Raw genomic sequence first — 26,366 nt, forward strand, 5'->3', positions numbered from 1 at the left:
CTGTGCTATCTTACCATGCAATTCTCTGCATATTTTCTTAAGAGGATGTTCCCATTAAGCTAAGGGGATTATATTTTCATCCTTTCCATGTTGAATTTTATTATCACAGAAGCTTCCCCATTTCTTTATGAACTTCTAGTAAACTCAGAAGTGTTACCTAACTATTCCTTTTTTCTAATAAACCACTTACTTGCAAATTGTCTCTTGTACTTGAAGTTCTGCTAACTTACTGTATGCTAATTTCAAACATCTTTTCTGTCTTCTAGGAAACTTTGAAGTCACAGTGGTGTAAATTTATGTGTTATCCTATTATACACTGTAAGTTTTAAATCCCATTCTCATACGGATCTAAACTAGGTGGGAAAATAACCAGTTTTCCCATCTTACCAAGGGAAAACCAACTGAACAAGCCCAAATGTAATCCAGGAACTCTCAGAGAATGAAGGAAACTGGACCTCTCCACTCTAATAGTTCACACATTTGTTTTCACGGACTATAAATATTACCTCATCTTGCAGTGTGTTATAGGAGGTTATGTAAAAAAAAATACACATTGCAGAATGTTATACCAAAATGTTCTCTTTAATTTAAATTCTGTTCTAATAAAATGTTTTTTTAATATTTTCTTTTTAATTTCTTCTAACACAGAAAAAGGATTGGGTGAAAGAAATTACAGGCACAGTGGGAACAGTTCATTAATTACACTGAATAAAAAGGAATGCAACTCTCAAGGAATGCAACATACAGTTCAAGTCCTTGCATTCAGACATACTTCCTCACTAACATACTGAGAGAAGGAAAAAAGTATAAAATCGCCAGCAGAAAAACCCAGTTGGGAGCTTGGAGTAGGACAATAGCTAGGGAAAAGGTGTAGGCAATACCTCCCAAAATTATGAGGTAAGAGATGCACTAGGACCACAGGATGTGGGAATATCTTTGGGAGACAATAGGAAAGCACAGGCAGCTCCATGCTGCAATTCTTCCAATCTTAGCAAGATTATAGTGAAAACGGAGTAATGGGAACTGCAATAGCAGCAAGAGAGGGAATTGATACTCATAGCACCTGCTAACAGCTCAGAAAACACAGAAAGGGTTTTCAAGCAATAAGAGGTAATAACTACAGTACGCCGTGCAATTTCATCTTCCCTCCTCCAGGTTAGAAAAGGTGGAGAAATGGGGTGGCAGAGTGAATGACTTCTCTGTTGGTTAGGGTGATTTGGCCCTAACTTAGAGGCATATTCCTCCCTCACTTAACCTACTGTTAGGTGGTTGCCCCTAAGGTAAGGCCAAATCAATCTAACCAGCAAAGTTGGGAACGTAACATTCATGCTCACAGGCATATTTTTGCAAACTTTTATTTGCCATCTTCTGTTATTTCAGTCTTTTGATGCACCCTAAATGACTAGTAAGCACAGGAGTTTATTAAAGAAAATGTGTGGGTTTTTACCTTATGTGCAAGGCTATAGTTACCATTAGTTAATGAGCTAACATCCTTAGCTGTTTTAGCTTACCTTTGCAACAGTCACAAGCAATCTATCCATGATACTATTTATTGTGGGATGGTGCATATTATGTCCACTAACTCCTCCTCTGCCATTGTGTCTCCTCTGGCCAAACATATTACCAGCTCTCTGAGGGAAGGAGGAAGAATGAAAGCAATCCAGTAGCTGCAGGGAAGCCTTTAAAGAAGGAAGCACAGATGGACCAATGTATAATCAAGTAACGATCCTAGGAAGTCAGCACTCTGGGGCCCTTCCTGTGAAACGGCTTCATTCGGTATTTAAACCTAGGAAAAGGTGGGAGGTGGTTGGGTACAGGGATAGAAGAAAACCCGAGGGACCACTGGGGGAGTTTGGCAAATACTGGATGGGGGTTGGGGGATGGGGGATGGGGATGGGGATGGGGGTGGGGGGATGGGGGTACAGAGAAAGAGGGGTCAAAGGGCTGGCAAAGTAGGTTCCAGCAGCAGCAGCTCCAGGAGAGGATTCATCGCTTGTAGCATTCAGCAATTGGCAGAAGTTGTTTGGGTGGCGTTGCAGGAGAGGGGACGGAGTTGCCAGCAGCTGAGCCAGGAGAGTCTGTTTTCCGCTTGAAGCGGTAGGTGATGGGCAGTAGAAGCTTGCTTTTCTTGAGGGCCTGGACTTTCTTGAGTGTCTCATCATCCAGTGCCATGAAACATCGCCGGGAATATTCAAGCAGACGCTCCTTCGATGGGTCAAACTCACCCACTTCAGCCAATTTTTCAGGAGCAACAATAAGGAGCTCTGCTATGGGTGTGGTCAAAGCCACAGTGTTACGGTCCACCCGGTGATGTTCAAAGGCCCGGCTCATGCTCTGCAGCTTCTGAAAAGTGTACAGGATCTTCTTATACCGGCAGAGCACTCCATCCACATCTTTGACTGTATAGTGAGTTAGGGTTCGGGTGGACAATGCCAAGGAGGGTAGAGACAAACAGCAGTGTGATTGAAGGGCAAAAGGCAGAAAGAGAAGAACAGCACCTCATGAACACCAGACGTCGTGGAAGCCAAGATGGAAGAAATGAAAAGTGCCATGAAGGCAAGAAAGTGACAAGTTAGGATGGAGAAGCAGATAAGGACACGATGTGTGAGGGTTACAACGTGCCATACACATCAGCAGCAGAAGAAAGGCAAAGGGCAGGAAATATGTCAGGGATCAGGTTAAAAAAATTATACGTTGAGAGTTGAGAACATCAGTAGATGTGAAGAGATGAAGAGAGGGACAGAGAAGATAGGTTGCAAAAAGGAGGAAAGAGAGTCAGGCAAGAGGCGTACATCACAATTGCCAAGACCAGAAACAGTAGGAAATAGGATGGTGGAGAGTAATTTAGGGGTGGGTAAAAAAAGAAAGAGGGGAAGAGAAGAGAAATATCATAGCTGTTTCCCGACACTTGATGCTTTGGCGTTGAGAAGATTTGGAGAGACTGAATCAAAATACAGTATTTCTATACATCTTAATTAGATATTCCCTACAGATATTTTAATGAAAGCTTCCACAATCCTTTGCACTGGCCATACCGGTTAAGGCTGTTGGGAATGTAAAAGGTCTCACAGACACTTTGTTGCCTATCCTTGCTATAGAGATGCTTGTTTTTCAAACCAAGGATTCTTTTTCCTGCCGCCACCTTTCTTCCCTCAAAAAAAAAAAAAAAAAAGCTATACTATAATAATCATAAATCTCTATTACAATATTGTAAGGATTCTGCTGGGTCAAAACAAAACTATTTCAGGGTTCTGTTCCCACAGTAGCCAATGAGGCGCCTCTGAAAAGCTAAAAATAGGGCAGGAGAATGCTAAGCCTCGCACCTATACATATGGTTTCCCCGGCAACTGGTAATCAAGTGCTTTGCTACTTCAGACATTCCCCCCGGATACGTTTTCTTTCCCAGTGTCTCACTACCACTGTACTAGAGCAGCGTCTTCCAGTGCAGGTCCCGCCATTGAGAGATGATTTTCAAGTTAAAGAGGGCGGTAGAAGCTAAGGGGACAGTAAGGGGACACTGAGAAGCAAGCAATCCCATTTTGTGTCAATGCTACACAAGTGCTCTTTCACGAAGTTTCCAGCCTTTTTCTACAGTCTTCAATACAGGTCGTCCTTAGTCCTTACTCAACAACCACAACTGGGACTAGAATTTCAGTTGCTAAGCAAAGCAGTAATCAAGCGGATGTGACCCGATTTTATGACCTTTTTTGCAGCAGTCATTAAGCGAATCACGCAGTCCCCCAATGGTTTTGCTTGCCAGAAGCCAGCCAGGAAGGTTGAAAATGGCGATCATGTGACTACAGGATGCTGTGATGGTCATAAATGTGAACTAGTCATCAAGCACCCAAATCATGATCATGTGACTGTGAGGACCCTGCAATGGTTATAAGTGCGAGGACCAGTCGCAAGTCAGTTTTTCATCACGGTTCTAAATCCATCACCAAACAAATGGTTGTTAAGTGAGGACCACCTGTAGAGATGTATTCAATGTATAAATCAAAACATTGATTAAAACTGTACCAATTGTAAAAACTATACAACATAACTAATGTGAGTGCTTGTAATTGTCTTTCGAGTCAGAAGATTTGAGTGATTATATACTTACCTTTTATTTGTCTGCTGGTGGATGTTTGCAATAAAACAGTTTCTATTTCAGTTTTTATTGCCTTTTCACTTAATTACATGGAGGTTTTGATTTGATGTATATTGCACAGTGAGATACTGTTTACCCATGTGAAGAGTTCAGTCAGAATTCACGCTGTAGGCTAAACATTTTTAAAATGGGGGAAAGATAAACAGTTTCACTGGAATGGGAGGCTGCTGGGAAAGAAAAGGTTGGAAACCGCTGTTCTAACAGAAAATGCCAAATTTTAGGACTCTAGAAAAAGAATTAAATCTAAAATCTTAGAAAAATATTTACACCAGTATATCCATAGCTCATAATGACAGATTCTTGTCAATTAGATCTATGGCTAAATGGGAATTCTAATCGTGTTTGTCCTTAAATCTAGTAAGAAAAAAAATTACTAGAAGAAATTTAAAGCATTTAAATTTAAAGAATTTCACCTTATTGTAGCAAACAGAAGGCAGCAGAACCCTGCCAGGACTACTGAGTAGTTAGTTCTATTTAATTTCTTTGTTTTTAATTCAAATTGGTCATAGTAGGATTAAAAATTTAAATCTAGTTTCAAATTTGTTCATTTTTCTTCTTCCTCCTATCCCTTTTGTGCTGGATTTTTTAGATTATAAATTGATGGCAATATATATTGTATATATGTATATACATTTCTCTGGGTTCTCTTTTGACCATCTCCTTTTTTACTTAAATAAATAGATAAATGAGACAGTCAAGATGATTAAGGAATTCGCTTCCTTTTAGAAAAAAAGGCTCACTGTTGATTGAATTGAAAACAAAAGTAATTTTATTGAATGAGAATACTTAAATTTATTTATTTGTTTGTTTGTTTATTTTATTTTTCAAATTTCTATCACCTTGCATCTCTCCTGAAAAGGGGACTCTGGACGATTAAATACCCTCTTTTAAAAAATAGAGCAGACAGGGAAAATGCTAAGGAGTTAGCAGTAGGGAAAATAATTAATTTATTTTAGATTGTAGGATACGTTTAAAAACAAAAAAATCCAGCCCAAATGGGCAAATGAAAGAGGCTTTCTTGCCCTTCAGGTTCTAAGCAGGTATTGGAGATCAGATCAGTGCTACATAGCCTGCAAATTAACTAGATTATATCCTTTTATTATACACTAGAACAACATTACAGTAATACTATAACCCAGTGTTTCTCAACCTTGGCAACTTTAAGACGTGGGGACTTCAACTCCCAGAATTCCCTAGCCAGCATGGGTAGCTGGGGGATTCTGGGAGTTGAAGTCCACACATCTTATAGTTGCTAAGGTTGAGAAACATGGCTATAACCAAAAGAAGCATGTGATGGCATAGGACTTTTGTACGAAACAGCTACCAGGAAAAGCAAGGGAAACCACAATGGCCAGTCTCCACTTGCAAAGGGGAATTAAACATTCTATCAAGTCTGCAACCACACAGACTGGGATGATGCACAGCACTCCAAACCACTGCAGCCTCAGCACTCACCTCTCTGCCTCTCCCGGACTTTAGGCTTGACAAAGCGTCGCCGGTTCAACCCTGCTTTGGGTTTCTTGTGTTCCACAGAACCGCCTTCTTCGGGGCTGGTGCTCAACCAGGAACCCATGCTGTCATTGTCAGTCACATCCCCATTTCGGCTGTCCGACATCTCGGATCTCCGGGGGAGCTGCTTGTTGCAGCAGTGATCGTCTAAGTTTGGAGAGACAAAGGCTAAGTGCACCACATGGGAAACCCAAGATAGGAAACTTACTTTGGCTACCAGGCTCATTTTCCCCCAAATCAGAGCACTGTGAGATGTGACAGTTTTGTTCTAATAGGGATAATCAGCCTATGGTTTGTCATATGCTGCTAAATTCAACGTCTATCAACCCCAATCAGAATGGCTCCTGATTGGACTACAGTGCACATCATTCCCATTATCTAGAGCAGCCTTTCTCAACCTTTTGACCCTGGAGGAACCCTTGAAATAGTGTTCTTAAACTAAAAATAAAGAATGAAGCTTACCTCTTTAACATGAAGTTGCCCGAATTTGAAATATTTAAATAAATCGTGATCTCCCAGGGAACCCCTAGTGACCTCTCGCGGAAGCCTAGGGCTCCATGGAACCCTGGTTGAGAAACCCTGGTCTAGAGGGTTGAAGGTTCTGAAGCCTCATCTCCAACAACCTCTCCTTGACTCTGACTCAAGGACTGACAATGTAGTGTTTGCAGGGGGCACAGTTCCCCTAATCACCAATCTTTGGGACATTAAGATTCCAACCTGCATCTGACTAAAGAGTTTTTTTTAATATAAAAATAGATAGGAGTCTGGCATGCCAAGCAAAAGCCCCTATATTTATTTAGAGGAATACCTTTGAGTCACACATAGGACGTAACGGGATTATCAAGAGTGCTCTGGAAACTGCCTTGACTTCTCATAGATGAGTGACTAGCCACGTCCACCCTGGAAATCATTTTATGAATCGGAGTCTTCCATGGGAACCAGTCTGTGAGTTGCCCACCACCTGCTCTCCAACTTCTGAATGTGCCCTAAGGCCAAAAGTGTCTACTCCACTGGTCAATCCTTATTCTGAATTGACTCCCCTCAAGAAATTAGATCATTCTTGTTTCCCATAAAGAGCTTCCCGCTAATCCAGTAAAACCACTCCGTTAGCCTCTAGAATGTTTACCAACATCCAGGCGGGCTGAAGAGATGAATTTGTCCAGCTGGCAGCGCAAGAAATCTCGTTCTTCCTCCAGGTCCTCAATTCGCTTCTGCAACCAAGAGTTCCTTTCCAATGCCATATGTAACTGCGTCCTCATATTGGTCACCAGGGTCAACGAAGGAGCTGGCATCTCTGGAACTCCTAAGATACAACGAGAGGAAATTACAGAGACTCCATTCATACAACATGCTGATTTGAGTAGTTTAAAAACCTAGTGGCTGGGTTTGTGCAAAACTCTAGACTGGCCTAAAACAGTTTGGCATTCTTTAGTTCAGCATATTGTGGGGAAATCCAATCATTCCCTTAGAATGCACTGGGAATCAGGCCACCAGGTTAAGCCATAATGTGGCTGATTTGTTTGGGTATAGTACAGTGGTGCCTTTTGAATTTTCAATATTTCCGCATAAATGTGTCCTAAAATATGATCTGTTTTCTACACAAGTCCTAAAACTAGATGAAGAGGACCCAATTGAACAAACAAGTTAAAAACGTTATACTTGTTCAAAAGCTACTTTTCCACGTTATACTGAAATGCAGAATTAACATAGGCAGTCTACAGAGTTCCCCTGACCATTCCTGGCAAGAAATTTGTAATATGCCAAATAAGACCAGTGTTTGCCTGATAAATAGCCAACCACATTGCAGCCTAGTCTGTTGTGCAAATTTCTCCCTACATGGCACATGCTCTGCTAGGAAATTAGTCTCTCACAGTTGCAAGGATTATATAGAACACCCCCCTCACCCCCAGGTTTATAGGAATCTCTTAGGGCTATGCATGATCAGTCCTTCGTTAACAACCATCACTAAACAATGCAGTAGTTAAGTAAGACATCACATGACCATGACAGACTTACAATCTCACTCCCACCATGGTCATTAAGTGAGTCACTGCGGGTCATTAAGTGTGACTGCAACTTGCAATTTTACTGTCAGCTTCTCCATTGACTCTGCTTGTTGGAAGCTGGCTGTGAAACACACAAATGGTAATCACGTGACCACGATATACTACAACGGTTGTAAAGTGCCTGAATCTCAACCACGTGACCACAGGGATACTGCAACAGTCGTAAGTGCAAGGATCGGTCACGAAGTTACTTTTTCAGTGCCATCATAACTTTGAACAGTCACTAAACTGACTCCCCAGGGCAGTTTAGTGAGGACTACCTGTACTTCGGTTCAATCTCAGGAAAGGACACCACTGCTTTAAGTTGTTGTAAATAAGTGCTACCTTTGTGCTCTCACCCACTCCAAGGCACTTTCTGGAGACTGAATCCTCAGTGCTACACGGCCTTAGTCCCAAGAAACACCAGTAGCCTTTTCCACTGCAATTTCCATGGTGGTGGCTGTCATTTTTCTCAGCAATTTTCCTGAGTTGTTCTCAGTTTGGTCTAGTGCTTAAGGCTCCAGGCTAGAAACCAGGAGACCGAGAGTTCTAGTCCCGCCTTAGGCACGAAAGCCGGCTGGGTGACCTTGGGCCAGTCCCTCTCTCTCCACCCAACTCACCTCACAGGGTTGTTGTTGTGGGGAAAAAAGGAAGAGGAAGGAGTATTAGGTATGTTCGCCGCCTTGAGTTATTTATAAAAATAATAAAGGCAGGATAAAAAAAAATCTAAATAAATAAATAATCAGGGAAGAAACAGAAGAGCACATTCCTGTTCCCAGTTGGCTGAAATGGATTGCCTTGATGCCTTCTGCCTAGGTGATCCAGGACACAGTTAAAGGATGTTTGGATGCTTTCAAGGGGAAGGTGACATTGTTTCTCACCATCAAAATTTTCTGGGGTGCTCAGACCATAATATAACTGTTGCTGAGTTTGCGTCTGAGACTCCATTTGGCATGGTTCATCCAAAGGTATGGATAGTCCATACGTTTCATTATTCTCTTTCACTGTAAATATAAATATGGGGGAAGGGAAAGAAATGTAAGAACTTTGGAACACAGGGTTCAACATCATGCTAAACTACGGTTTGTTCAACTACAGTCTATTCAATATATCACATGGGACCTGGTTTACAAAATATGTTAGGGCACAGTTTACAAATCTCAGCAATAGGTTCACATAACACTCAAACCAAGCAAACAATATTAGAGCTTAGCAAGGTGTGTGAACTAGAGAACAATCTTGTTTGGACACACCGATAGTTCATGAAGTCCTAAGCTGAGGCAAACATAAATATTCCTGGTTAAAGATTTTCACTAACAGCTAAATAAGAGAGACAATTCCACTGGCAAGAAAATAAAGGAAATACTACTGTGTAATAACAATTCGTGCTTATTGGATATATACAGCATGCTCAACTACACATTTAGTTTGCTTGTGTTGTAGAAAAGGAAGAAGCGGTAGAACAGGAAACTATGCCCTATATCTGACTCTTGTCCTGTTGGATTTTCTACCACTGCCAGTATGCATCACTTCACTTGAAAATGTCAGTTGTTATGAGCGAGATTTCATATTATACATTTATATAAGAGCATGTTTTCAAATGGAATGTCATGGTGTTATTTTTTTCCTCCATCGTGGCGCCGAGGTGGATGTCTGTTTGGTAGGGTCACTTTTCTAGGAATTTTGAGGATGATGTGGTGTGTGGAGGTGGTCCTGGTCAGCCCAGTGGGTGGCCAGCAATGTTAGTGCCAGTTACCTGGGCCTGCAGGAGGAACAGGAAGAGCAGCAGCAACTCTTGTGTGAAGGAAGATTTGGATGAGGTGCTTGGATGGAGGGCCTTCCCTGGGTGGAGGTGCTGAGTGTGTTACGGAAGCACCAGAATCTGAGCAGAGCCTGTCTGTCTAGACCAGTGGTTCTCAACCTTGGCAACGTTAAGATGGGTGGACTTCAACTCCCAGAATTCCCCAGCCAGCAAAGCTGGCTAGGGAATTCTGGGAGTTGAAGTCCACCCATCTTAACGTTGCCAAGGTTGAGAACCATTGGTCTAGATTGTTTAGGAGGGATGTGAATGGCTCCCAGTGCCTTGGGGATGGGAGGCTGGTGGGGAGGGGAGCCAGATAGGGAGAGGAGATGGTAGGGGAGGGCACTGCAGTGGTGACAGGCATGGGGAGGTACAGCAGGAGACAGGGGAAGGCCGCTCTTGGGGAAGACGGCCCCGATGTTTAATGCCACATTCTGGCCCCCTATGCTCAGCCCCAGGTCCTGGTTTCTGGAGCTTTGTGGCTCTGGTCTCCAGCTGCTGCTGCTGAATGACAGGTCGAGCCGCAATAAAGCTCACCTCACCCACAATCTGATTGTGGATAGGAAAGCCAACCTGGTTTGTATCACAGAGACCTGGCTGGGCACTGGAGGGGTTCTCCTCTCTGAAATGTGCCCTCCTGGGTTTTGAATGTGGCGTGAGTCATGACTCCAGGGCAGGGGCGAGGCTGTGGCGGTTGTTATTTGTGAGTCTCTGGTGGTCCCCAGGGGCCCTGCCCCAGACATCACCAGATGTGAGACCCTCTTTGTGAGGCTGGGCCATAGGGATCAGTGGGGATTGCTGCTCGCTTACCTTCCTCCCTGCAGCGTGGCTGCATCCCTGCCTGGGCTCCTGGACTGTGTCTGAGCTGGCGGTGGCGTTCCCCAGGCTTATGGTTCTGGGGGTGTCATGGCCTAGCCCAAGAACGACAAGGAAGCAATCCAGCCAAACTTCAGTTCTTTATCTGCTCACACCGTATAGACAGAATCTTGCCAGACTAAGCCTACTCCACTAAAGGGAAATAACCTGGAAGGCTCTAGGGCGGGGCTACTCTGAACCTCTTTCTCTCCAGCTCCAGGCTGTGTTGTCTTTTGTCTTGCCTCACTCCTTGGAATGTGCTCCATCCTTCCTGAGAACCAGCTGCATTACTGTAGTCCATCACAGGGGTACTTCAGACTGCCATCTCTGGGCCTGCGGTCTAAGGCAGCACAGGAGTTCACGGCCATACACTGGATCTGGTGTTTGCTTCAAGGCAGTGGCGCTGTGATCTGGATTTCTCAGATCTGGGTTCTAGCCAGGGAATAGCACTGAAACAGCATCGGTTGTGCTTGCTGATGACCTTTGGAGGGCCCAAGATAGGGGTGGTGCAACTGTCCTGGCTCTGCTGGATTTCTCGGTAGCTTTTGATACTGTCTCCTTGATATCCTTCTGGACCAGCTCTGTGAGTTGGGAGTGGGAGGCACCGTTTGGGGTGGTTCTCCTCCCTTCTCCATGGCCAGTTCCAGTCGGTGTCGGTAGATGAGGAGAGATTGAGCCTTGGGACCCTGCGGTGTGGGACGCCTCAGGGCTTGGGTCTCTCCCCAGTCCTCTTTAACATCTACATGAAACCTCTGGGTGAGGTTATCCGATGGCACCGTGTACGGTATCATCAGTACACTGATGATACCCAGCTACTGTATATATCTCTATCCCTGGAGGGGCAGATGATGCTGTTGTAGTACTGTCCAAGTGCCTGGAGGCTGTATGGGTCGGGATGGGGATGAACAGACTTCAGCTCAACCCTGGCAAGGCAGAGTGGCTCTGGGTTTTTGGCCCCTCAGGGTCGGGTGACTTGTCATCTTTGACTCTGGACGGGGTTGCAGACCCCCAGACTGAGCTGGTGCACAATTTGGGGGTCTTCCTGGACTTGCGGCTCCTGCTTAATGAGCAGGTGGCAGCTATGGTGGCTGGGGGGCTTTTGCACAGATCCATCTTATTGTGCCCTTTCCTGGACTGGGAGGCCTTGCTCACGGTCACTCACACCTTAATCACTTTCCATTTGGATTACCACAATGTGTTTTACACGGGGCTACCCTTGAAGACTACTCGGAAGTTACAATCGGTCCAGAATGCAGCGGTGCACACAGCACTGGGTGTTCATAGGTTCACCCATGTTACACCTCTATTGCGTGAGCTGCACTGGCTCCCAGTTTCCTTCTGGGTGCAATTCAAGGTGCTGATTATCACCTTTAAAGTCCTACATGGCACAGGACCTGGTTATTTGTGGGACTGCCTTTCCCTACGAATATCTGCCCATCCCACTAGATCAGATAGGGTGGGCACACTCCAGATTCCTTCCCTGAAATCCTGCCACCTAGTGGGACCTTGGAAGCATGCCTTTTCTGTGGCTGCCCCTACCGTATGGAACACCTCCCCCCCCCCAGGCAGGGCCCCCCCTCCAGAAGGCCATCAAGACCCAGCTTTTTACCCAGGTGCTAGGATAGGATAGGAAGAATGGAATGAGGGTAATTGGAGCTTGCCGCAGGGCATCCTAAGGGGATGATTAAGGTGCAGTGTTTTTGTTTTTGTTTGATCCTTTTACTATTTTATTGCTTTATATTTGTTTTATAATCACTGGTTTTACTGCTGTTGTGAGCCGCCCAGAGCTGCTTAAATTGGGCGGCCATATGTACATATTTTAAATAAATAAAATAGATGTACAGCATGTGGGTAACATATCTGTACAGCATGTATGAATAGGATACCTGAGGTTATGTTAATATTTCAAGAATTCTGCATAATATGAGCAAATTGCATGGAAGTGGTGGTACCTTATCACTTCCTCTATATCGCTGATTTCTAACTCTGTATCTATGATGGTGATCTGAGATTTTACCACAAAAGTAAAGAATTATCTTTATTCAGATGCTATTTCTAGAATCTTTAAGTTTAGAAATTCTCCTGATCAGAAATCTTTTGAAGTTCCTTGCAAGACATATGAATTGGCTTCCCATACAGATGCTCATTTCTTAACAAACAGCTTTTGGCTCGGTTCCTTCATTATGCTAAGTCATAAAGCATGGTTTACAAGCCAGAGGGCCTGATTCCCACATGTAGCTTGTAAATTATAGTTTATGGGTTAGTAGGGTGGGAATCCAGCCAACTGTAGTTTACCCAAACTATGATTAAGCAAATTATGGCTCATCATGATGTATGGCTGCAGGCAATATTCTTACTAGGAGCTCCACAAATGTCTAATGAAGCTATGCAGAAGCCATAAATGGATTTGTTTTGATTTAATTTAGTGCAACATGTGAACCCAATCAGTGAATTGGATTCAGATTTTCATCTTGATTTCAATAAAATGGAAAGCTAGCTAACCTGTGTCTGTCTCTAAACCATTACTGTATGATTATTAAGAGGACTTGGATGAACCTTCTTTGCCTCCGGCCCAGGGCAATCCACCTCATTCCCAACCAATATACACACCTTGCTTTGCTCCAGCTCCACGCCGACCCCTACCTACACCTGCTCGCTGGTGATGGTTACTTTCATTCATCGTCCTCCCTCCCCGAGTGAGATGGATATTTCCAACCTAGAGGACAGGATGGAAGCTATAACTAGGCCTATGGAACACACATTGCCCCTTTCCCCATTTTTAGAAACCTCTGGTCTAGATTTTCTTTCCAAGTCAACTCCAAATCATGGTCTCCCTTCAACAGGATTCCTCAGCCACCAAGTCGCCTATTTCAGGGAATCCTAAATGGCTGCCTTTCACAACTGTTGATCTAACATTTTTAAAGATCAGAACTGCACATACGGGAGGAGAAAATGCCTGGGACAACCTTTCATGGAAACAGCAGCAATGACAGAACTCAAGGCCCATGCTTCCTTCTGAACAGAGGAGCTGCTGTAATTCCCTAACAGGATGCCCATTCCCTAATTCCTGCAACTACTGTTGAGTTACTAAAATAGGGATTGGAAAATCAGTGGCCTTCCATTTGTTCTTATAGTTCCCATCAACCCAGAGTCACCCTGTGTGAGATGGGCAGCCATATTTATTGTGAGCAATAAATAAATAAATAAATCCTAGCCAATTCATATGCTGCTGGGGCTGATAAATGGAGGCCAACATCATCTGCAGAGGCTGAATTTTTCCCTCCTTTCTAAAGGAAGTGGTTTAAATCTGGGTTCAGTCCACACCCTCAGATTTGAAGATCCCTGAATATGGCAGCAGAATATAGTTAATCTGAGGTGGGAGAAACTGCATTACATAAAGAGTCGTAGAACAAGTTAAGCTTTATAGCAGGCCTCTCCAAAAAAAAAAAAAAAACCCTCTAGAGGGTTCTGCTTTATTTATTGTTTTTTACACCATTCCTTCATTGAGCTCAAAGCAGTGGGCACAGTTCACACATACACAATTTCCATTTTAATTTCTCCACCACTATGTGGGATAATTTAGACAGTGGCCAACCTCGCACATCATGTTCTTGTGGTGTGCTTCATTCTGGTTTGAGGATGAGAGGAGTATCCAACCAGTAACTGACTCAAACTCAGCTTGGGAGATTTATGCTCAGTGGAGGTCTGTTTTGGGCCCTCATTGTCCACACACAGTCACTCATTACAGGATCATAGATTCCCAGGTATTTTTTCTATTATAAGAAAATTTCTACCTGAGCCAGGGTAATAGTTGGGGACCCAATATCCTTCACACAGCTACTTGCTTCTTGGGAATAACTCCAAACACCTGACTGAAGGCAAAAGAGAAATTAGTAACTTTGGAGAACAAGTCTGAAGCAATTGACTATTCCATGAATGATGGCATTTCTTCTGTAATGGTTCATTCACACATGGAATTTGTCTCTTGGTTTTAAAGCCTTAAGTGATGAAAGACTATGAATATTTTAGAAACAAAATACAATCAAAGATCCGTTCAATGCCTCCTTCTCCATTTGTAACGTTGTCTGAGTGAACTTCTTCCAGGTTTCCTGAAATATAATATGACTAGATTCAAAGTGGGTAGCTGACTCAAATGAACCTTTCCTGAGGGGCAGGGGTGGAGGAAAGAGGGAAAGCAAATAGGTCTTCAAAAAAGAGAGAACAAAAATTAATTTGGCCACAGCAACAAAAAAATAAAATTAATTAGGTCTGGAAACTTGATTTTCCTGCAGAAAAGATAATAAAGGGCTTGATTTCTGGTGACCGCATGGACACACTGAAAAGTATTATAGGAAATGTATGTAGCTCAGTGTTGAATTGTTAGAATGCACTGAGTATGTTACCTGGCCAGGGGACAAAATGTCTGCAGGAGAGCAACCAAGCTCAGAGAACACCAAGACCCCAATGGTCATATTTATGTTGTTTTCTTGGCAACAATATAGAAATAGTTTGCCAACTAGGCATTTAAAAAATAATGGCTGGAGGTTGGCATAAAGCTTCACTTACTTGCCCTGAGGACAGACCAGTGTTAACGCTATACAGTTACCTACCCATTTTGCTAGTCCCAATGACAGAGGCCGATTTTGCATCACTCACAGTAAACCTGTGCATGTTGCTTAGAGTCTCTTGAGACTGAAGTCCCCAGAGATTAAATTTCACAATGAAACAAACCATTTCCTTTGCTTTCTTTTTTTTAACTGTGCCTTACTTACCAGGCTGAGCATCAATTTTTATTTAGCCCTTCAATCAATAACTGACTGATCAACCATACCCTTCCTCTTCTTTGCCAAAAATAAATGGAACCCTGTAAACTAGACTTTCCCAGTCTGGTGCACTCCAGATGGGTTGTATTCAACTACCACAATCATGGGAGTGCCTCTGGAGAACAGTAAGTTGGGGAAGGTTGATCTAAACAATGGTTCATCTATTGCTGAATCTCTACCCTTTCTAACAGAGAGAACTGGGCAGAAAAAGAAACCCATGCCTTATTGCGCAGATCTCACATATCAACTACTGGCTCCCCGCCAAGGTATTTCATACAGAGAAACTCAAGAAGGGTGAAGCTGATTTTATTTTTAATCACTGCAATATGCAGGCACCTTTTCTGGTTCCATTCCAGGAACCAGAAACATCTCTAGAAAGCCGGTCCATCTGCCTACACCTGTCAGCACTTACCACCCCAATACAGTATGTATTTAAGAATTACAGTTATTTATATCCTACCTTTCTAGATACAAATTATTCCCAGGTGACTGAGAAGAAAAACATACTTTAGAATCTCCCATTGAAGGAACAGTATCAGTAAACAAGGTATTACAATCATTCCAACAGAAGAGCTGGTGACAGATGGACTTAGAGAGGGCAGAATTGTTGAAATAGGTACTTCTATTTGAGTTCTTCTTGGAGGGTTGTGTTGGTGATAGATAGGCTGACCATATTTCCTTGAGACAAAAACGGGACATTGGGATGGCAAAATGGGGCAGGGCTGGGTGACAGGCTGGATCGGCAGGCAAGAACTTCTCTGGTTTTCTTGGGCAGGGAATCTTCGGATTCCTTCATTTGTGAGAGGCAAGGCAAGGCAAGGCTGGGCTGGAGAGTCTAGTAAATGGTTGTCCCCAACAAGCTGTTCCTCCTCTGGCTGTGCTTTTCTTCCTGCCATTTCAAGGCAGGAGCCAATTGATCACCACCTATCAGCTGATCCTGTTTTTTTCTTTTTAGGTTTCCCGCCAGGTTGAGCTCTGCGGCTTCCCCCCCCCCCGCTGTTTCTGCTGAGCTCCCCCTCCTTCCACTTAAAGTCAGACTGCATTCTGACAGGTTCGCGGGAACTTTCAAATTTTTAAGTAAGGTTTTTAAGAAAACAGGACATTTATATTAAAATGACGGGGTGGTCTGGAAATGTTAAAAAAACGGGACTGTCCCATTCAAAACAGGACATATGGTCAGCCTAGTGATAGATGTCTTGTGGTGAAAGGGAAGAATCCAATGGAGGCAGACACTTAAGGTCTCTTTCACTACCCTCTTTCTCTCTTTGCACAGAAAAATCCAACTTTGTCACTACTCATTTCTCTACCACTGACAGGCTTCCCATACTGTGCTAAGCTATGCTGTGATTGTTGGCTTCTTGAATGAGCCAGTATCATCAGGTTGCATATCTTGCAATAATTCAAACCTAGACAGATCATATTACAGCTCAGCACCACATGTGAACCAACCCAATTGTGGATCCTGTCAACAAACTTCACAGGTATTACTCTGTATGAGAAATTTAGGATTTCACCTCCTGATCCTGCTATAACTATTGGCCCAAGAACCTAACATTCTGACAGTTCTACATTTTTTTTTTCTTGCATGGAAGTTCTGCCATGTCCTAATCCAACCATTGGTTTCTATAATTGACAGCATGCTGCCAATTATACTTCCATTCTAATATTTCACTCCTGTCCTTCTCCTGCCCCACCTAATCTTAAACTGATTTGGGTTTATTTTAGTCAGTCTCTGCACTGTATTTCAGCCTTCCCCAGCCTGATGCTTTCAAGATGTGCTGGATGTGTCCCTGTTATGTACTGTATACTCAGGGAGTTGTCATCCAGCACATCTTGGGGGCACCAGGTTGGGGAAGGCTGCTGCACCCAGATTTCCCATTACTGTTAAATCATCCATATACTGTACTAAATTAACCGTGACCCATTTCCACATTCCCATTCACAACTCACAACATATTTTGGTTAGTTCTAATTGGTAGTTAATACTGAGCTATTTTATGGGGGGTTGAAAAGTGGAGTTATACATTAGTGTATAAGAATAATCTGAACACCAATATACTACTGTATGCAAATCTTTATAGCACCATAAAATCCCAGAAATGTATTTCTGCATGAACCTGCTACTCCCAATCTATTGGCAATCAGCCCCTTGCTTGGGATCCATTTCCCTCTGGTGCATAGTTACTATTACGCTCAAAGCAGGTGAAAAGGGACACAGTTTCTAGTAGAACTGTGACTTTCTCCAAAACATGACTCTTGATTTCTTACCAACATTTCACAAGTGAATGGCTACATTCACATATTATCTACATTCACATATTATCACTACATCCTCAACAATGCTTGTTAGATTTTGGCTTAGCAAAACTGGATATGCAATTCCAGTTATTTGCTATGCACTGTGTTGGCAATGCCTTCACAATTTAAATCACATATAAATAACCATTCATTAATGGGTATAGATTTACTTGCCATTAGTAACTTCAAAATGAATCAAAACAGTCAAAATATACCACCGGTTGTTTCTGTTTTTCTAACAGCACTGTAATGTTGCTTTGTATAACTGAAAAGGAGTAGCATAAAAAGTCAGTGAATAAATCAAATTAAGGGACTTCTTTGTACTGTTTCCTCTTTTCCAAGGTACCCCTTTCCCACAGCACATGCCTGGCATTCCAGGATGTCAATCTAAAACTCAAAAGCAAGCAATGTGGGGTGGGGGGGAGAGGGCAGTTTTACAGGTGCTAGTGAAACAGACTGGAGTCAGAAAGTGATTTTTCAACAGCATCTGGGACATACCAAGGGGTCTTGGGAGCACACCTGTCAGCCTCTAGGGTGCATCAAATGTCAGTCTGGCCTCTTCTTCAAGCCCTACAGGGGACTTCGTTAATTCATGCCCCACACTTAGCATCAACTCCCCCCTCACTTTCCTCTTAAAATCTATTCTGCTTCCCCTCAACCTGCTGCCTCAGAGTTAGTCCTACTCTGTCTCACCTTTTCTCTTCGCTCCAGCCCCGAATTAACCCATCTTCCTTACAGCCCCCTCCTTCCGACTCTGCACCCCCACCGATACCAGCAAACTCCTGGTATGGCTTGACGCCAATCAAGGGCCCTGGGCGAGCGAAACCATAGCAACCCTCCCATTTCCCCCCCTCAATTAAATCGGGCCTTTGGCAAAGAAAATCCAGAGTCCATCACCACTACTCCAAAATGGCCCCGGCTGTTGCCCTGCGATGAAGAAGCCCTCCCTTCTTTTCTCGCCCCCTCTCCAAATCTCGGTGCTGACGCGCTGCCAGGACTTTGGAGACGCCAAAAGACCTCCGCGCGCCTCCGGCGGTGCGCCCCGACGCTTGGAGCGCGACCGGCGTGGGATGTTTTGCAAACTGATCTCGAGGGAACCCGCACCACTTCTTCGAGGCGGAGATGATGCAGAAAGCGTCGAGGGAAATCGACCTGGCGATGCGCCAACCTGCCAGCCCCGCTCCTGCCAGCCCCCGCCGCCTTAACTTTTACCTTCCTTGCCAGGGTGGCCGCATCCACCGCGGAGCGTCCCAAGTCGGAGGCTCGGGTAGCCAGCGAGCGAGCGAGCGAACGGCGCTGAGGAGCTCCTGTAAAGTGCGGCGTGAAGAGGCGGGGCTGAGGAGGAGCAAAACGGCCTTCGACTGAGAAAGGAGGGGTGTAAAACCTAAGGGAGAAAGCCAGGCATGTCTACGGCGGTGGCCAAAATCCAGCGCCTGGTCCACATAAGCCCAGTACTGTACCAGGGACTCCTGGAATGTGTGAATGAGCCATTAGGAATGTAGATCATCTCACCTCAGCACTGTACTTTCCATAGAATCCACTTACACATTCAGCTTGTCACAAATCAGGAGAGGCAGGACATGTGTGCAATAGCCTGCTGGGGTGTGAATCTCCCCAAGGCCAGCCATCTTAAACTCATTAAGAAGAGCCTCCCTTCCTGCAATCTGGCTTTTTAATTTTAATCTCCTTGGAGTCGAGACAGCCATGCAGTTTTCTTGGCAACACTACAGGACTGGTCATTATGCTTTGACCTTTCCTTTTGAGTTCTTTTATGCTTCTCAGCCTAGAATACGGCTCTGGGATTACCTGGTAGTCTCCCATCCAGGTAGGAACCAGGCCCATCTCTATTCCAAGCCCTGATAAGGTCAGCCGAGTGCTCTCACCTGTTTAACCCACCAACTGTGTTTCAGGAAAGCCACAGAAGGCCCAGTCAGCACTGAGGTTGCTTTGTTTGGCCTGCTGACATTCCTCTGCATAAGTATAAAGATTAAGAATCCCTTGCAGACCGTATCTCTTCCCATCTCCCATGCATAGATTATTAAGAATCTGAAGGTGAAGACATGAGTTTCCAGAGAAAAAATGATGGCTATGTAAAGCTGCCTGGCCTGTGACAAAGAAGAGAGCCTGGGGGCTAAAAAGCATAATGCGGTAAATGAAAGGGCAATGCTTAGTAGGATGGAACTGGACCTAATGGTTGGAATTCAGAGTGAATAGCAAGAATTTTAAAAGTGGTGGAGCAGTTTTTTTATGCAAATCAAATCAAGTTTCCTTCTACTACCTCATTGCCTAACCATATTGATTGATTGATTGATTGATTGATTGATTGATTATGTGCCATCAAGCTATTTTCCACTCCTAGCAACCACATAGATCAGTGTTTCTCAACCCTGACAACTTGAAGAGGTGTGGACTTCAACTCCCAGAATACCCCAGCCAGCTTTGTTTGGCTGGCTGGGCAATTCTGAGAGTTGAAGTCCACACCTCTTCAAGTTGTCAGGGTTGAGAAACACTGATATAGATAGATTTTCTCTGTAATAATCTGTCCCTAACCCGGTCTTTCAGGACTCTCAATGGTGCACCCATTACCACTGTAACTGAGTCCATCCACCTTGCTCCTGGTCGTCCTCTTCTTCTTTTTCCTTCCACCTTTCTCAGCATTAGATCCTTCTCCAGAGGACTAGATCTTCACTTAATGTGTCTCAAGTAGGAGAATTGGAGCCTGGTCATTTGTGCCTCGAGTGAGAACTCTGGGTTGATTTGATCAATGATCCATTTGTTTGTTTCCTTGGCTGTCTATGGTATTCTCAGGAAACTTCTCCAACACCAATATTTCTACCCCGCTTATTCTAATCCAACTTTCACCTCCATGGAGTGTCACAGGGAATACCATTGCTTGCATGATTCTGATCCCCAAAATTAATTTAAAAAACATATCCATAAGACAGAATTTGCACATAATTATTCTCTGTCCTGCAGAGAAGAAACCATTTAGGGCACAAACATCCTGACTTTAGCTATGACAAATTTGGAGGTTCCAGAAGCTGATTAAGGGGGCTGAGTACTAACCAAAGCAGATTCTGGTTTCCATTTAAAGTGGAGACTCCCAGGTGACTTGGCTCAGTGAAGGATGTGGCACATAAAACAGGGAAGAACCCCTGTCATAACTGGGGAAAGAAAGGACTGTGGGAGAATGTGAGGAATTTGAAAGGATGCCAAAATAGAATTAGAATGTGCAGAAATAGACATGATTTTAACACCAAAAGCCATAATTAAAATTAAAAATAGACTAGGGGTGTCTGATCATTATCCTAGTGGGTCAAATTATGATTTCCATGAAGGAAAGGAAGACCTCACTGATCATATCACATATCCTCCATCTATCATTCTTCCATTGATAAGAGATGAGCCGAAGCATATAACTAGAATTATGCTTTTCTCCAAATCTTTTTATAACTGCTTGCATGATGAATTGTTGCATATGGAGTGTGAGGCACTCAACCATTTCTTAGAAGATAAATAAAATAAGCCAGACTGGTTCGTAACAAAGAAAGAAAAAAACCCTAAGCACATAAGTGAGCATGATTTTTATTAAATGCTACTAGAATTAGGAGATCTTAAAATCTCTTGGGGAAGATCTTGCAAACCAGCAGGAGGGGGAGAGAAAAGGGAAAGGAGACAAAAAATACCAGGGAATGGGGGAGGAAAGGTTGACTTAATGTTAAATTTATGAAGATTGCATGATCTGTTGTAAAATGGGCTGAGGAAAAAAAAGTAACTAGATTAGGATCTATTAAAACATTTAGATTCCCAGATGTTTAGGATAAATACATAGATTAGGTTTACACACTTAGCTCATGCTAAGCCATAATTTGCTTAACCATGGATTGTTAAACTCCAGTAGGTTTCAAGGACAAACCGGGTGATAGAGCTTTCCAAACAAGCTGACATCCTCTCTCCCCCCCCCACACGTTCTGTTTGCACTGTGTCAAAACATGCTCAGTATACTTTGCTTCACCATGGGTTATTGACAAAGCCACAGTTGCTGGGTTCACACAGTGTGCTAAGTCATAAAGGACAGTGTTTGCACAATATGCTAAGCCACAGACAAATAAATGACATTATGGTTTAGTGTGATATGAGCCAAAGCCACCATATTCTGAAATCACTTCATTGGTAGAACAACATTTCATAGGCTGAGGCATCAGACCATCCCCAAAAGCCACTGAATCAGGGTGGAGGAAAGCATCTAGCCTGGAAATAGCTTGGGTGGAAACAGAATCGATTAAGGCAGATGAGGAAGATGATTGTAGATGACTGAAGGTGGACTAGGGAAGGGAAGCACAGTAGCTTGGGTGAAAGCAGTCACTACAAACTGTAACTCATTTGGAAGTACACGTTTCTCTTACGCATACGCAGCTCACTACCGGCCCTAAGCTGCCTTAAAGGCTTCTGCTCTTATGGTGGCCACACAAGTAGCTTAACTACGGAAGAGGAAAACAGACTGATAAAAATTGCCTCACCGCTGATAACCATTATCTGAGCTGAAAAAAGCTGGAAAACACAAAGTCTTTCAGGATGTGATAACGCTGGGATCTGATCATTTCCACCAGCCCAAGGAACTCTGTGAACAAAACTGTGCTGCCTCGCTGACCATGGAAGTTTGCAATCCTAGATTATTTATTTTATCTGGGATATTTTATTAAGTCTAATAAATAATAATGAGCCTTGTGTGGCGCAGAGTGGTAGGTGGCAGTATGGCAACCAAAACTCTCCCCATGACCCGAGTTCGATCCCAGGGGAAGCTGGATTCTCTCTCGGGTAGCCGGCTCAGGTCGACTCGGCCTTCCCTCCTTCCGAGGTCAGTAAAATGAGTACCCAGCTTGCGGGGGAAGGTGACGACTGAGGAAGGCAAGGGCAAACCACCCCACTATAATCTGCCAAAAAAGCGTTGCGAAAGCAGCATCCCTCCAAAGGGTCAGACGTGACTCGGTGCTTGCACAGGGGACCTTTCACCAATAAATAATAAGCATTGATGAGGTTACCAAGTTGGATAATGAAACATCTCAAGCAAACAACCCAGCTCAGAGAGCAGCAAGGACTCCACAGTTCAACCCTGAGCTACAGATATCATCTCTTATTAAGTCTAGTATTTAGCATGGTGTAGTAGTTACAATCTTGGACTAAGACTGGGGAGACCCAGATTCAAGTCCACCCTCAGCCATGGAAGCCCCTTGGGTGACTTTGGGTCAATCATTCTCTCTCAGCCCAACCTACCTCACAAAGTTGCTTTTTTGGGGAAAAACTGGAGGAAAGTGTTCTAAATAAATTCCCCCTTGAGCTCCTGAAGGAAAGGCATGAATATTAATCTAACAAATAAATATTTGAGAAGACACAGCTACGTATTTTTCAAATGCAAGCAATACAATAGTAGGTAAAGGTAGCCCTCTTTTAGCAACTGCCTCATTTAGCAACTATTCACAGTTACAATGGTGATGAAAAGGTAACTTGTGATCAGTCCTCACATTTATGACCTTTGCAGGTTGTAAAGCAAAGGAAAGCTGCAGTAAGATTGTAAAATTGTGATGTTTCACTTAGCGACTGCTTTGCTTAATGACCAAGTTGCTGGTCCCAATTGTGGTCGCTAAACAAGGACTACCTCTATGTGCACAATACTGCATCCAAATCCGGTGTTTTATTTTACTCATGTACTTACTGTTATATTCACATCCTGTTTTTTTTTTCTCTGTGAGAAAAGTTGGCTTACATGGGGATCCCCCCTAATACTGTTCACACAACCACCTTTTGAGGTAGACTGGACGAAGAGCGACAGGCATAAAGTCACCTGTGAGCTTGCAGCTCCACTTATACATGGTGGAGTCACCGGTGAAGTAATATGTTTTGCAAGTAGTTTTGTTTTATTTATTTATTTAGTAACTTCCAGTCAGTCTTGACTCCTCGTGACTACATGGACAGGTCTACGTAGTTTTCTTGGCAACATTTTTGGAAGTGGTTTCCTAGGGGTGAGAGGGAGTGACTGGCCCAAAGTCCCCTAGCTGGCTTCATGCCTAAGGTGGGTCTAGAGCTCACAGTCTCCCAGTTTCTAGCCTGATGCCTTAACCACTACACCCAACTGGTTCTCATGGGGGTGGTTAAGTGAAGTAAATTACCCTTTGAGTCAAGCTTAACTCATGAACGTATCTCTGCTTTTCTCCTAGCAACAGTACAGAATGGTTGGTGATTGCCTTCTTCCAAGATGCTTTTCCCCAGTCTCGCCTAAGCCCTGAAATTCCCTATAAGTCTCCCATCAAAGTACTAACCAGGTTTATCCTTACTAAGTTTCTGAGCCCAGCTAGCCAGACTGGGCAGTTACTTGGGGAAAGGTGGGATTGCCCAAACAGAAAATTACTGCTCTCAAAATATAACCCAGCATGTCCTGTTTCTTTCCCTGGAATTTCTGAAACATTTATGGCAGTATTTTAACTTATAGCTATAGATGGTTTCACGTTTATGCTCCGAATTATTCCAGCAGAAACAAAACAGTAGAAATAGAATTTCTGATGGCAAGTCCCCAAAAATATATGCTTATTTCAAAAAGTGTCAAGCTCCAATTTTTCCAAAATATGTTTTCTTTCTCAAAATTTCAGTGTGCCATGGAATAGGAGACATCTTCAGCTCTTCTGGATTTAGTATTTCAATTTTTAATATATAATATTTGATATGGTTAAGGTGTTGGGCTAGGAGTGTAGAGACCAGGTTCAATTCCACCTTCAGCCACAGAAGCTCCCTGGGTGACTTTGGGTAAGTCCCTTTCTGTCATCCAAACCTACCTCTCAGGATTGTTCTTGGGAAAAGTAGGAGGACAGAGTGCTGTGTACATTGCCTTGAGCTCCTAAGTGAATGGCAGGATATAAATCTAATAAATAATTTGGGCCAGTACACTTTCCCCAAACTTTCACTGGGTGATTGTAGTGGAGATGAATGGGAGGATTCAAGGCAAGGTGCACCACCTTTAGCTCCTCCAGGAAAGGCGGGATATAAAGCATGCTCCTGCAAGCCAATAGGTGTTCTGTATCCTTATGGTCCTCCTTCTGATTGGCTGGTGGTATGTGACTGGGCTTTTAAAATGTTGCTGTCCACAGTACATGCAAAACTAGAAACTGTGCTAGGTACAGAGTCTTTGGCCAAAAGTATCACAGAGCTCCACAAATCCTGCCCAGAATTTCAGGGTGTAGGTGTGTAGAGGGATCCTAGCTCCACCCCACTCTCCTGGGCACCACAAATTCACAAAGAGCGTTTTTAAGCAAAGTATCTGCCATCTCTGCATTCAATTTCTGATTCCAAAGTAAAGACGTTTGCATTTTTCTCTTTAAATTTTATTGTTATTTTCAGCCCATTTCTTTAACCTGTCAGAAGCATTTTTATTTCTGTCTTCTAAGGCGTTAGCCTTCCCACCAGCCAATTCTGAATCACAAGCCAATTCCCTAAGCAGTCCCTCCATTTCCTCATCCAGGTCTTTAATAAAAATGTTGGAAAGGACAGGGCCCAGGACTGACTCTTGTGGCACTCCAGATTGGCAAACACTTTCTGAGTACAACTTCAAGCCATCCGTGTATCTATTTACTGGTAATACCATCTAGTCCGTGTTTAACTAGGTGCTAATTAATATAGTCTATGCCGCATTGATGTGCAGTAATGCCTCACTGTTCAGCTGTTCTCTACTGGGAAAAGCTACATCTATATTTATTAGTCCTTCTTAAACGCCATACACACAGGTACAATGCTTTTGGTTAGATAAGATAGGCCTGGAGATCTTTGCCTGTATTTCAGGCCAAAGATACCTGGTGTGCCTGTGTGTGTGCGCGTGTGTGTGTGTGCAAAACAGACCCCCCGGAAATGGACCGCAGGACCGCAATCGGCTTCTTGGGGCAGCGCAAAAGTTAGGAGGAATTGGATGGATTTCAGGAGAAGCGGAGTCCTGGGTTAACTTTTTGCATTTGTTCCTGGAAGCGAAGCGCCCTCGGGTCCACGAACGGAACGTAGATAAGGGACCGCAGGATTTCATCCCCAGCAGTCCCGGCTGGAGGCCAGAAAAATCACACCTCCGGGCAGAGAAAAAAAACCCTTAATCTTCTGCCAGAATAGGTGGCTCTCCCAGCGCTGGCAGTAGCCACAGCTGGGATGCCTTATTCTACGACATCGCTTCCTCTATTAGGGTTCACTGGCGCTTAGAAAAGCCTCCGAGGCTGCGCATAAATGAAAATACAGTTTTTTCTTCTTTTTTTCGAGAGAAGGTGGAGCAAACGGAGAGAGCGTTTACGCGGGAGGCGAACTGGGGAAACAGGGACGACTAGGATCCGGGATCTCTTGCTTCAGTGGGAGGCATTGGGGACCCCCCACCCCCGCACCCCCCACCCCCGCACCCCCCTCGCCTTTTCAAATCCTACAGGAGGAATGTTTACCCGGGAACCGCTTTAGCCTAAGCCGGTGGGAGAAACTGCTGCGTTTCCGGCAGGACGTTTTTCGCGGTGACACTCACTCCTCCTCTTTCTCCACCCTCGCCACCTTCCAGCCTTGCCCACCCCCCCCAGATCTAGGTAGATCCTCCACCTTTTAGAGATCTTCCTTTCCCTCTCCTCAGTGTCTTCCTCTCTTTTCTTCCGACCTCCTCCTCTGGAGTTCCCCGTTCTCTTTCTTTAGGACAGGTCCCTCTGTCCAACGAGGCACTAACAGGGGAGCAGATACTCTGATCTGTATACCCCCCGTTATTGATTTTGGGGAGTGGGAGGAAGGTAGGTGGCAGCTACCGTATACAGAAGGATTCTGTCTGTTTCTCTCTCAACACAGGAGCTACATTGTTAGCGCTAAACGGGATGGTGACCGCT

At 43.9% G+C, this 26,366-nt stretch overlaps 1 protein-coding gene across 1 annotated transcript; it reads right to left on the reverse strand.

Moving 5' to 3' along the window:
• Positions 1-1,901: 1,901 nt before the first annotated feature.
• On the reverse strand, positions 1,902-18,793 carry CCDC106 (coiled-coil domain containing 106). Its single transcript, XM_063303056.1, has 7 exons — positions 18,697-18,793; positions 14,158-14,231; positions 12,974-13,079; positions 8,589-8,711; positions 6,789-6,965; positions 5,609-5,809; positions 1,902-2,399 (listed from the first exon to the last, which is right to left on the reverse strand). Exons 3-7 carry the CDS (start codon positions 13,041-13,043, stop codon positions 1,987-1,989), a joined length of 984 nt encoding a protein of 327 aa, XP_063159126.1. The 5' UTR covers positions 13,044-13,079; positions 14,158-14,231; positions 18,697-18,793; the 3' UTR covers positions 1,902-1,986.
• Between the last annotated feature and the right edge of the window lie 7,573 nt (positions 18,794-26,366).

The sequence above is a fragment of the Candoia aspera genome, chromosome 4, assembly GCF_035149785.1.
Source record: "Candoia aspera isolate rCanAsp1 chromosome 4, rCanAsp1.hap2, whole genome shotgun sequence".
Taxonomy (NCBI): domain Eukaryota; kingdom Metazoa; phylum Chordata; class Lepidosauria; order Squamata; family Boidae; genus Candoia; species Candoia aspera.

Bases quoted from the DNA above. Each gene is read 5' to 3' on its own strand.
- CCDC106 (XM_063303056.1), bottom strand. From the start codon at position 13,043: ATGAATGAAAGTAACCATCACCAGCGAGCAGGTGTAGGTAGGGGTCGG. The intron at 6,966-8,588 runs GTGAGAAACAAT...GTTGTATCTTAG, and splicing joins CACCCCAGAAAATTTTGATG to GAGTTCCAGAGATGCCAGCT. The intron at 2,400-5,608 runs GTGAGTGCTGAG...CTCACTATACAG, and splicing joins AGTCCGGGAGAGGCAGAGAG to TCAAAGATGTGGATGGAGTG.